We start from the raw sequence: 10,741 nt of genomic DNA on the forward strand, positions 1-10,741 counted from the left end.
AAAAAAATTTAAAGAAAAATGCTACTAGAATGTATTCCACTAAGGGAAGGAAGTAAAACAAAAACAAAGATGTAGAATTCAGGAAATAAGAAGATCCAACACAGTAAGAGGCAAAAATAATCCCCAGGATTATGGTGAAGAAAAAGTCCAAGAAGATATCAGTGCAGCAAGCCCACAGGGCAACACGCTTAGAGTGGAATAGTGTCAGAGGGCTCAGGGAGCAATTCCTTCAAGATGAAAATGACGGAATATCTAGAAGGCCAGACATACTGAAAGGAGATTAAGAAAATTTAAGTAACCTTTACTGTTGATCTGGGAATAATTACATAATAAAATCAAGTCCAGCCCCATTCCCCTAAAAAATGTGATTATTTACTCCAAGAGAAATAAAACGTTCAGCAGGAAAGGCAAGGTATTACAATAACAAAGCTCAGATATGAAGAGCATTTATACAGTCCTTAAAATTTTACAGTGTAAACCCTGAATACAACCTAACCAAAATTGTGACATATTTACTAGTGAGGAGATTGGAGAGCAGAAAATGTGCATGTTTGTGGTGGGAGCAAGGGAGTGAGGAGACAGATAAATCCTCAACTTCCCTGGCTTATGGTTAATGGTTAATAAATAAGGCCTAAATCCAATATACCAGGAAGCAGCAATTAGAGGCTGAGACAGGAGAACTGCCTAAGGCGAAAAATTCTAGACCAGCCTGGGCAATATAGGGACATTCCATTTCTGAAAAAAAATTTTTTTTTTAATACGCAAGCAAGGTAGCTCATGCACATAATCCCAGTTCCTTGGGAGGCTGAGGTGGGAGGAATGCTTGAGCCCAGGTGTTCGAAGCTACAGTGAGCTATGATACCACTGTACTCCAGCCTGGGTAGCAGAGTAAAAGCCTATCTCAAGAAAAAAACAAAAACAAAACAAAACAAAAGCCTGGGCATAGTGGCTCACGCCTGTAATCCCAACACTTTGGGAGGCCAAGTTGAGGCAGGCAGACTGACAGTTGTCAAAACTTCAAGACCAGTCTGGGCAACAAAGTGACACAGCATCTCTACACAAAATAAAATAATGAGCTAGGCTTGGTGGAACGTGCCTGTACTCCAGGCTACTTGGTAGGCTGAAGTGGAAGAATCACTTGAACCCAGGAGTTTGTGGCTACAGTGACCTACGACTGTGCCAATGGACTCCAGACAGGATGATAGAGCAAGAAACTGTCTCTAAAAACACAACATAGGCCGGGCATGGTGGCTCACGCTTATAATCCCAGCACTTGGGGACGCCGAGGTGGGCTGATAGGTCGGGAATTCAAGACCAGCCTGACCCACACAGAGAAACCCCATCTCTACTAAAAATACAAAATTAGCTGGGCTTGGTAGTGCATGCCTATAATCCCAACTACTTTGGAAGGCTGAGGTAGGAGAATTGCTTGAACCTAGGAGGTGGAGGTTGCGGTGAGCCAAGATCATGCCGTTGTACTCCAGCCTGGGCAAGAAGAGCAAAAACTCCGTCTCAAAAAACAAAAATAAAATTAAATAAAAACACAACATAAATAAGTATCTAAATAAAAAAGAAGAAACAGGGTGCAGTGGCTCACACCTGTAATCCCAGCACTTTGGGAGGCCAAGGCAGGTGGATCACTTAAGGTCAGAGGTTTGAGACCAGCCTGGCCAACATGGTGAAACCTCGTCCCTACTAAAAATACAAAAATTAGCCAGGCATGGTGGTGCATGCTTGTAATCCAAGCTACTTGGGATGCTGATGCAGGAGAGACACTGAGGCAGGAGAATCGCTTGAACTTGGGAGGTAAAGACTGCAGTGAGCCAAGATCACGCCACTGTACTCCAGCCTTAGTGACAGAGCAAGAGTCTGTCTGACACACACACACACACAAAGCATATAAGTGGAATACTGTCAGTGCTTTAGATAAAAGAAGGTTCCTCTTTTCTTTGAGAATAACAAGAGAAAAGAATGAGTACATATTGGTGAGGTGCCCGGATGGCACATGCAGGAAACACTCACTTTAATGATGTTGTCAGGAGCTCTGTTCATGTTGAGGTTCTTGATTCTCACTGTCAGTTGGTGCGCAGTTTTGCAGGTTAGAAGGTACTTGCTGATTAGAGGATTAGGAAACTCAGTTCCTTCAAAATGCTTCAGTCCTAAAGCTAACAAACTGAGAAAGGAGCAATGACACTAAATCTCACTTCACAGTCCTTCCTTCTAAAGGGTCTCCCCAGACTAACACATTTTACGATCTACTCTTTCTTTTTTATTTTATTTTTTTCTTGAGACAAGGTCTCACGCTGTCACCCAGGCCAGGATGCAGTGGCACAATTGCAGCCCACTGCAGCCTCTACTTCCTAGGCTGAAACGATTCTCTAGTCTCAGCCTCCCAAAGTGCTGGGATTACAGGCATGAGCCATGGTGTGTGACCCAATCTACTTTTTCATTTTTTTCAGACAGGGTCTTGCTCTGATGCCCAGACTGGAGAGCAGTGGCATGATTACAGTGCACTGCAGCCTTGAATGCCTGGGTTCAATCGATTCCCACACTTCAGCCTCCCAAGCATCTGTGACCACAGACGTTCACCACCATGCCTGGCTAATTTTTTTCTTCCATTATTTGTAGAGACCAGTTCTCACTTTGTTGCCCTGGCTGATCTTAAACTCCTGGCCTCAAGCAATCCTCCTGCCTCAGCCTCTCAAAGTGCTGGTATTACAGGTATGAGCCACCATGCCTGGCCAATCTACTTTTTCTAAATCTAATTCTTGTACAAGTTGGTGACTACTCAATAGAAAATTTCAGATGCTTAGTGAGTACTGATTAAGTATTATAAGTAAGAATAAGGCCAGGCACAATGGCTCACATCTGTAATCCCGCACTTCGGGAGGCCGAGGCAGGCAGATCACTTGAGGTCAGGAGTTCGAGACCAGCCTGGCCAACATGGTGAAACCCCGTCTCTACTAAAAATACAAAAAATAGCCAGGTATAGTGGTGAGCACCTGTAATCCCAGCTACTTCGGCAGAAGAATTGCTTGAACCCAGAGGGCGAAGGTTGCAGTGAGCCGAGATTGCATCACTGCAGTCCAGCCTGGGTGACAAGAGTGAGACTCCATTTAAAAAAAATCAAATACTTCACAATTACGTGGGAACATAAGAAACTAGGCATAAATCATTAATAAACGTGAGATCATGATGAGCTGTATCATGATGAGCTGTATACTAACAACACAAAGGAACTTCAAAGAGAATACAAAGGAAGGAGAATGATTCTAGTAAAACTAATACAAAATGAATAGGTACCCTGTCAGACAACTTAAACCAGCACCAATACTACCCTCTAACAACATAGATAATCGTGGTTGCATATATACATATGTGCTGATAACAGTGTGGCAATACACACAAAGGGCCATAAAAATGTTCATAATCTGGTGGGTGTGGTGGCTCATGCCTGTAATCCCAGCACTTTGGGAGGCCAAGGTGGGAGGATGCCTTGAGTCCAGGAGTTTGAAAGATGCCTGGATAACACAGAGAGACCCTCATCTGCACACACAAAAAAATGAGCCATGTATGGTGGCACACGCCTGGGGTCCCAGCTGCTCCGTGGAGGCTGAGGTGCAAGGATCACTTGATCTCAGGAGTTCAAGGCTGCAGTGAGCTGTGATTGCCTGGGTGACAGAGTAAGATCCTGTCTCTACATAAATAAATAACATAAAATAAAATAAAATAAAAGCGAACTTCCTGCTTTGGCCTTTCAAAGTGTTGGGACTACAGGTGGGAGCCACCATCTCCGGTCTAAAATGCTTTAAAAATGTGTGTGACATTCCCCCAAAAAGCAGTATTTGGCACTGCTAGAACAAGCATCTCCTAGAGGGCTCTGCTCATCTATACTGCTCTTCCTTTTGTCTTTTGTGTCCATGTTTTATTATACAAATCTTACTTCCCCTAAACTCCTCAAAGGAACTATGTCTTCTCCTTGGGATATTCTGCTGTTTTGATCCCCCAGAGTAAACACTTACTTGTCCTCAGCCTTGGTGAAGACGATCTTATCCTGGGGATTCTTTGCCTTCAGGGAACACACTGGAAGTAACTCTGGATACATGAAAACCTTGCTTGTGGCCAGGATCCAAGCCACTTGCTTTGGCAAACAGGGAAATTCATTGGCTATAAGAAAATAAATCTCGGATAAATCAACTTATAAGACAAAACAGGGCTTCAAAAAGCCCGTGAATGCATTTTTGCATTTAGGTAGAGCTGTCCTTATCTAACTGGATTTCCCTCCCATCTGCCCACCATTCCCCAAAGAGTTTCCACAGTCTTTCTTAAGCTAACATTGTATCTAAAGGGAGTCCCATTCAATGGCAATAAAAGTTGACTCTTTCTTACATGGAACACTTTATTCACTAAGTAAAACAAACACTTAAAAAGCACCTAGTAATAAAAGGAGCTGGCAATAGTGTATGCTCAAAAATGTTTTACCTCCTTCCCCCCTTAAATCCTCGAAGGATAAGAGACCTTCAACAATGCTTTCTTTCTTCCAGAATAAGATTCCAACTTCTTTAATCTCCCTCACAAATCTGGTATTCCAAATTTTACTTTTATTTGATTTTTACTTAACTTGCATTAAGTTCTCCCAGATTCCTCCTGAGGTTGGGAACAAAAGAACCATAAAAGGAATGAGACAATTCAGTCTCATTCATTTCTCTCTCCCTCTCTCAGTCTCTCACTTTCAGGAACCTCTGCAATTCTAAAGACAAAACTACTATATCCGTATTTCTCCTTCCATAAGCGTTATTTTTATATCCCCCGAAGAAAGCAACAGGTCAACAGATGTGTAAGATATTATTATAATTTGGTGTTAAATCAAGTTTTCATCACCATTTCATATCAGTTAATACAGCTATTCAAGTAGTTTGGGATCTGTGTCTACGATATAATACACTTAAATACAACTATATTCAACTTAACAAAAAGACTCAGGGATTTAAAATAGAATCCAAAGACAAACACAAATCCAGAACAAACCACAACTAATTTGCTAAATCAGGAAACAAACCAGAAGCAAATATTTGGCTTAAGTAAATAGCAAATATTTTCTCAAAAAATACTAAACCAACGCAAGGTAGAATCTAAACCTGCAAATTTCTTTACAATACTGAACACGGCAAATGTATAATCTCTAATTTATGCGTAACTCCCAAGTCAACATTTCATTCAGAATGGAGATACCACTTACGCTGCAGTCAGTATGGTAAATAAAGTTAGCCGATTTTTTTTTTTTTTTTTTTTTTTTGAGATGCAGTCTCGCTCTGTCGCCCAGGCTGGAGGGCAATGACACAATCTCGACTCACTGCAACCTCTGCCTCCTGGGTTCAAGCAATTTTCCTGCCTCAGCCTCCCAAGTAACTGGGACTACAGGCGCGTGCTCCCACGCCTGGCTAATTTTTGTATTTTTAGTAGAGACGGGGTTTCACTGTGTGAGCCAGGATGGTCTCAATCTCCTGACCTTGTGTTCCCCCTGACTCGGCCTCCCAAAGTACTAGGATTATAGGTGTGAACCACAGCACCTGGCCTTAGTTGAAGACAGGAAAAAGCTAAACATGACCAAACTTAATGAAGAGAGTAAAAAGCTAAACATGACCAAACTTTACCACCTGACTTTCATCTTTACCAGGCCCCAGTTTAATTTGATCTGACTCCTAATATCCCTCAGATTGCTATAGTCCAATTCTTAGCACTGAGCCTCATATCACTACCTCCCATACTCCTATACTGTCCACTGCCTTCATGCCTTACCCAGGCCCAGAGATTATCATGTAATTCTAGAACTCAGATAATGAGTACAAAGGGAGGATAAAAGAGAGAAGAAAGAAATTACAAATGTCCTGTGTCCTCCATTCCTAGGCAAGTATCCTAGGAAGTTATCTATGGGATAAGATTCCCACCACCTCTCACCGCAAGTAAAAACTTAAAGCTGACACATCTGTCTCCTACCAGTCTTCTTGACAGTTTTATGAGGGCTGCAGTCAATGCTGACATGTGTGCTGAAGTCTTCAATAAGCTGCATAGCTCCCATCAAGTTACAGGGTTGGAAGAGGGTCTGAAACTTGGGGTTGTACTGATGGTGAAGGGCGATGGAGCTTTGAGCAAAGGTTCCCAGCTCTTTCTGGGAAAACAGGACACAAGAAGATCTAAGACAATTCCAGATAATTAATACCAGTAGCCTTCAGAATCTAAATGAGAAGCTGACCTTCCTACTACAGGATAAAAACAGGTAAAAATCATCATAAAGTCTTTCACAATAAACTACTCTGTTAAGATTACACCTGAGTTCCCAGATATTCAGGGATTGTATTCTTGGTTTACTTTTAGACTTAGTGAGAAACACTAAGGAATATACGGTCTAGTTCTCGAACTAGAATGAAGATTATGAAGAATGAAGATTCATTTTTTTTTTTTTTTTTTTTGAGACGGAGTCTCGCTCTGTCGCCCAGGCTGGAGTGTAATGGTACGATCTTGACTCACTGAAGTCTCCACTTCCCAGGCTCAAGCGATTCTTCTGCATCCACCTCCCAAGTAGCTGGGATTAATTACAGGCGCCCTCCAGCATGCCCGGCTATTTTTTGTATTTTAAGTAGAGACCGGATTTCACCATGTTGGTCAAGCTGTTCTCGAACTCCTGACCTCAAGCGATCCAGCCACTTCAGCCTACCAAGGTGCTGAGATTACAGGCATGAGTCACTGCACCCAGCCAAGAATTAGGACTATTACTTTTATTTTATTATTTGAGACCGGATCTCACTCTGCCGCCCAGGCTGGAGTGCAGTGGCGCGATCTCAGCTCACTGCAACCCCTACCTCCCAGGCTCAAGCTATCCTTCCATCTCTGCCTCCCAAGTAGCTGAGACTACAGGTACGCACCACATCTGGCTAATTTTTGTATTTTGTAGAGATGGGCTTTCAGCATGTTGCCCCAGCTGGTCTCGAACTACTGGGGTCACGCAATCTGCCTGCTTTGGCCTCCTGGGATTACAGGGATAGCCACCGTGCCCAGTCTCAACATCTATAAAAGGAACAGTGGTACCAAAAAACCTAAAAAGTTAGGTTGGATCTAAAGATAAGGAGGATTCAATAAAAATATCAGAAGGACAGTACTAAGAAAATTGAATACACTCCTTGTCCTTTCATGGGAATCAGTGGCTTATGTTCTCTCAGCAAACACAGGAAGCCTTAACAGAAAGTAGGCAAAGCAATAAAAAACACCCAAGAGAGAAGAATAAATATAGATTATGATCAGTGAATAACTGTGAGAAATAACCTGCCAAGCTAATTTCACACTCTAGTCTTTAGAGTTAGGGATATTTGGAAACTTACAAGAAATATCCTGGTGGTACTGGCCTCCGGACTGAGATTGGGGTTGCAGGTGGCAAGAAGGTGGATTTGGGTCAAGAGCTGAACGTGCTGGGGATGGAAAGAAAATAATGAAGTGACACGTTGCCACATTGTCATTTCAGGAACGCAGAGAGATTTTTTTTTTCTTCTTCTTGGAGACAGGATCTCTCTCTGTCACCTAGGCTGCTGTGCAGTGATGCAATCATGGCTCCACGCCCTCTCAACCTCCTGTGCTCAAGCAATCCTCCCACCTCAGCCTCCTGAGTAGCTGGGACCACAGGTGCATGGCACCATGCCTGGCTAATGTATTTTTATTTTTTGTAGAGACAGGGTCACACTATGTTGCCCAGGTTGCTCTTGAACTCCCTGGCTCAAGCAATCCTCCCACTTCAGTCTCCCAAAGTGCTGGGTTTACAGGTGTGAGTCACCATCACCCAGCCCTCAGAGAGACAATAACTAAGATGTTTGCAACTTTATCACATGTATTTTGCTTTCTGAAAGGAGTATGAGAACAACATAGAATCTTGGCATAAATCTCTCAGACATGTTCCCTTGAACAAAATGACAGAACGAGAGGAAGCTTAATCTTAATCCAGAGGGACTGAGATTAGAAAAAGGAAAAAAAAAAACTACTTCTCACAGTGAAGGTTGTTAAATTTCAGAATAGATTACTAAGGACTCTTTGAAATCTGTATTTCTGAATACCATTAGTATCCTTGTATGCTCTCTTCCTTGAGCCACAGGGCATGAACATGATGACTTCTCGAGCTCCTGGATGTGAAGATACTATGGTTTTAGCAGGTGGTAAGGTAACTATCACTGACTTTTACAAAGCTGTTAATTTCTGGCCTCAGAGTTAGGCCTTGGTATAATCCAATATTAACATGACCAAGGAAAGTGTTACCTGCTGCATCTGCTGCTGGAGTCTCTTCCTCTGTGCTGGGTCCAGAATCAGAGTCTGATGAACTTTCTTACTCTGGGGTTTAACCTTCTCTACTTCCTGCAGCTGTTTGGCTGAAGATTTCTTCATCTTCAGCTGTTCAAATAGCTCCTTCACTGTCCGATGTTGTTCATTTAGCAAGTTGGCCAGTGGTTCCTCAAACCTATTCCCAACAGGGAGATGACTGAATTTGAGTGTTTCCCTAGGTCCACAACACATCCAATTTGTTCTAATGATGCGCAAAGAACCTGAACAATTTTCATTGTCTTCTAATCTGACAACTCACTTTAGTCAACAATCAAACTCCCAGTCTTATACAAATCTTTTCCCAAAGTAGTTAGCATGCATCAAATATGATGATTCTATATTACATTCCATCCCATTCCTCTACAATTCCTCTTCTAAATAATATAGAAATGAAGAAAAAATCAAAATGCTAGGAACAGAGAAATATATGGGTAAGAAAGCAGCCAAGGAGCTGGTGGGAACTCATCATTCTCATTTCTTCCCTCATTTACTTGTTATTCCCATCCCAGGTTCAGCTTGTCCCATTTCGCTATCCACTCAGGCTGCACTGCCTTGCATTTTTTTTTCAAAATTTAATTTTTTTTTTTTTTTTTTTGTGACACAGTCTCGCTCTGTCGCCCAGGCTGGAATGCAGTGGTGCGATCTCAGCTCACTGCAACCTCTGCCTCCTGGGTTCAAGCGATTCTCCTGCCTTACCCTCTCAAGTAGCTGGGACTATAGGCACGTGCCACCACACCCAGCTAATTTTTTGTATTTTTAGTAGAGATGGGGTTTCACTGTGTTAGCCAGGACAGTCTCTATCTCCTGACCTCATGATCCACTCATCTCAGCTTCCCAAAGTGCTGGGATTACAGGCGTAAGCCACCATGGCTGGCCCTCAAAATTTTAAGTTTCGGAATACATGTGCAGGACATGCAGGTTTGTTACACAGGTAAACGTGTGCCTTGGTGTTTTGCTGCACCTATCAACCCATCACCTTGGTATTAAGCCCAGCTGCATCAGCAGTTTATCCTGATCCTCTCCCTTCCCCCACCCCCCCAACAGGCCCCAGTGTGTGCTGTTCCCCACCCTGCGTCCATGTGTTCTCATTGTTCAGTTCCTACTTATAAGTGAGAACATGCGGTATTGTTTTTCTGTTATTATGTTAGTTTGCTGATGGCTTCACCTCCATCCATGTCCCTGAAAGGGACGTGATATCATATCTTTTTATGGCTGTATAGTATTCCATGGTGGAATGCTACATTTTCTTATTTATCTATTGCTATAATATTGGGGATTCCTTGAAATATGAGAACCTGCTTGTTGTAGCTACATAAACAGATTTTTTTTTCTTTTGAGACGAAGTCTCACTCGGATGCCAAGCTGGAGTATAGTGGCACGATCTCGGCTCACTGCAACCTCCGCCTCCCTGGTTCAAGTGATTCTCCTGCCTCAGCCTCGCGAGTTGCTGGGACTACAGGCACGTGCCACCACGCTCCAGCTAATTTTTGTATTTTTAGTAGAGACGGGGTTTCACCATGTTGGCCAGGATGGTCTCGATCTCTTGACCTCATGATCCACCTGCCGCGGCCTCCCAAAGTGGTGGGATTACAGGCGTGAGCCACTACGCCCGGCTAAAAGATCTTATCCTGACTGCATAGGGTATCCGCACATGCTTAATTACTTAAGTATCTTATTCTCCTTTTACTTCAGAACTGACATGCTAAGTTTTTGAAAAAAGTCTCTCAGGAGGGTAGGGGTGGGAAATTAGGGTTTGGAACCTTGGAAGAGGAATTTATTTGCTTATTTATTTATTTATTTATTTATTTTTTGAAATGGAGTCTTGCTGTGTTGCCCAGGCTGGAGTGCAGTGGCATGATCTCAGCTCACTGCAACCTCTGCCTCCCGGGTTCAAGTGATTCTCCTGCCTCAGCCTCCTGAGTAACTGGGATTACAGGCATGCATCACCACGGCCAGCTAATCTTTGTATTTTTTGTAGAGACAGGGTTTCACCACGTTAGCCAGGCTAGTCTCGAATGACTGACCTCAAGTGATCCACCCACCTCGAACTCCCAAACTGCTGGGATTACAGGTGGGAGCCACTGCACCCAGCCAGGAAGAGGAATTTAAAGGGCTAAGAGAAAATACCTTCATGGAGAGCAGTAGGGTAATATTTGAACTAACCACTCAGTTCTGTTCATGTGAACTACCATTACTTATTTTAGTATATCCTTTTCCTGCTTCATGCTAGAAGATTTTTGACTTGTTTAAGAAAGCAAGGCTTGCCAGTCAGAATGACAATTATTAAAAGGTCAAGAAACAGTCGGGCGTGGTGGCTCACGCCTGTAATCCCAGCAATTTGGGAGGCCAAGGCAGGTGGATCACTTGAGATCAGTGGTTC

The 10,741-nt window shown here is 43.0% G+C and overlaps 1 protein-coding gene across 1 annotated transcript in view; it reads right to left on the bottom strand.

The window, feature by feature from the left end:
• Nucleotides 1-10,741, bottom strand: part of LOC105548622 (GON-4-like protein) — an 82,334-nt gene that overhangs the window by 4,049 nt on the left and 67,544 nt on the right. The window contains exons 15-19 of the mRNA XM_011992710.1: nucleotides 8,299-8,497; nucleotides 7,377-7,463; nucleotides 5,998-6,169; nucleotides 4,023-4,167; nucleotides 2,023-2,173 (exon numbers count right to left, since the gene is read on the bottom strand). Coding sequence (XP_011848100.1) covers nucleotides 2,023-2,173; nucleotides 4,023-4,167; nucleotides 5,998-6,169; nucleotides 7,377-7,463; nucleotides 8,299-8,497 — 754 coding nt within the window. The remainder of the gene's footprint in view (nucleotides 1-2,022; nucleotides 2,174-4,022; nucleotides 4,168-5,997; nucleotides 6,170-7,376; nucleotides 7,464-8,298; nucleotides 8,498-10,741) is intronic.

Source organism: Mandrillus leucophaeus, unplaced genomic scaffold (genome assembly GCF_000951045.1).
Source record: "Mandrillus leucophaeus isolate KB7577 unplaced genomic scaffold, Mleu.le_1.0 Scaffold418, whole genome shotgun sequence".
Classification (NCBI taxonomy): Eukaryota; Metazoa; Chordata; class Mammalia; order Primates; family Cercopithecidae; genus Mandrillus; species Mandrillus leucophaeus.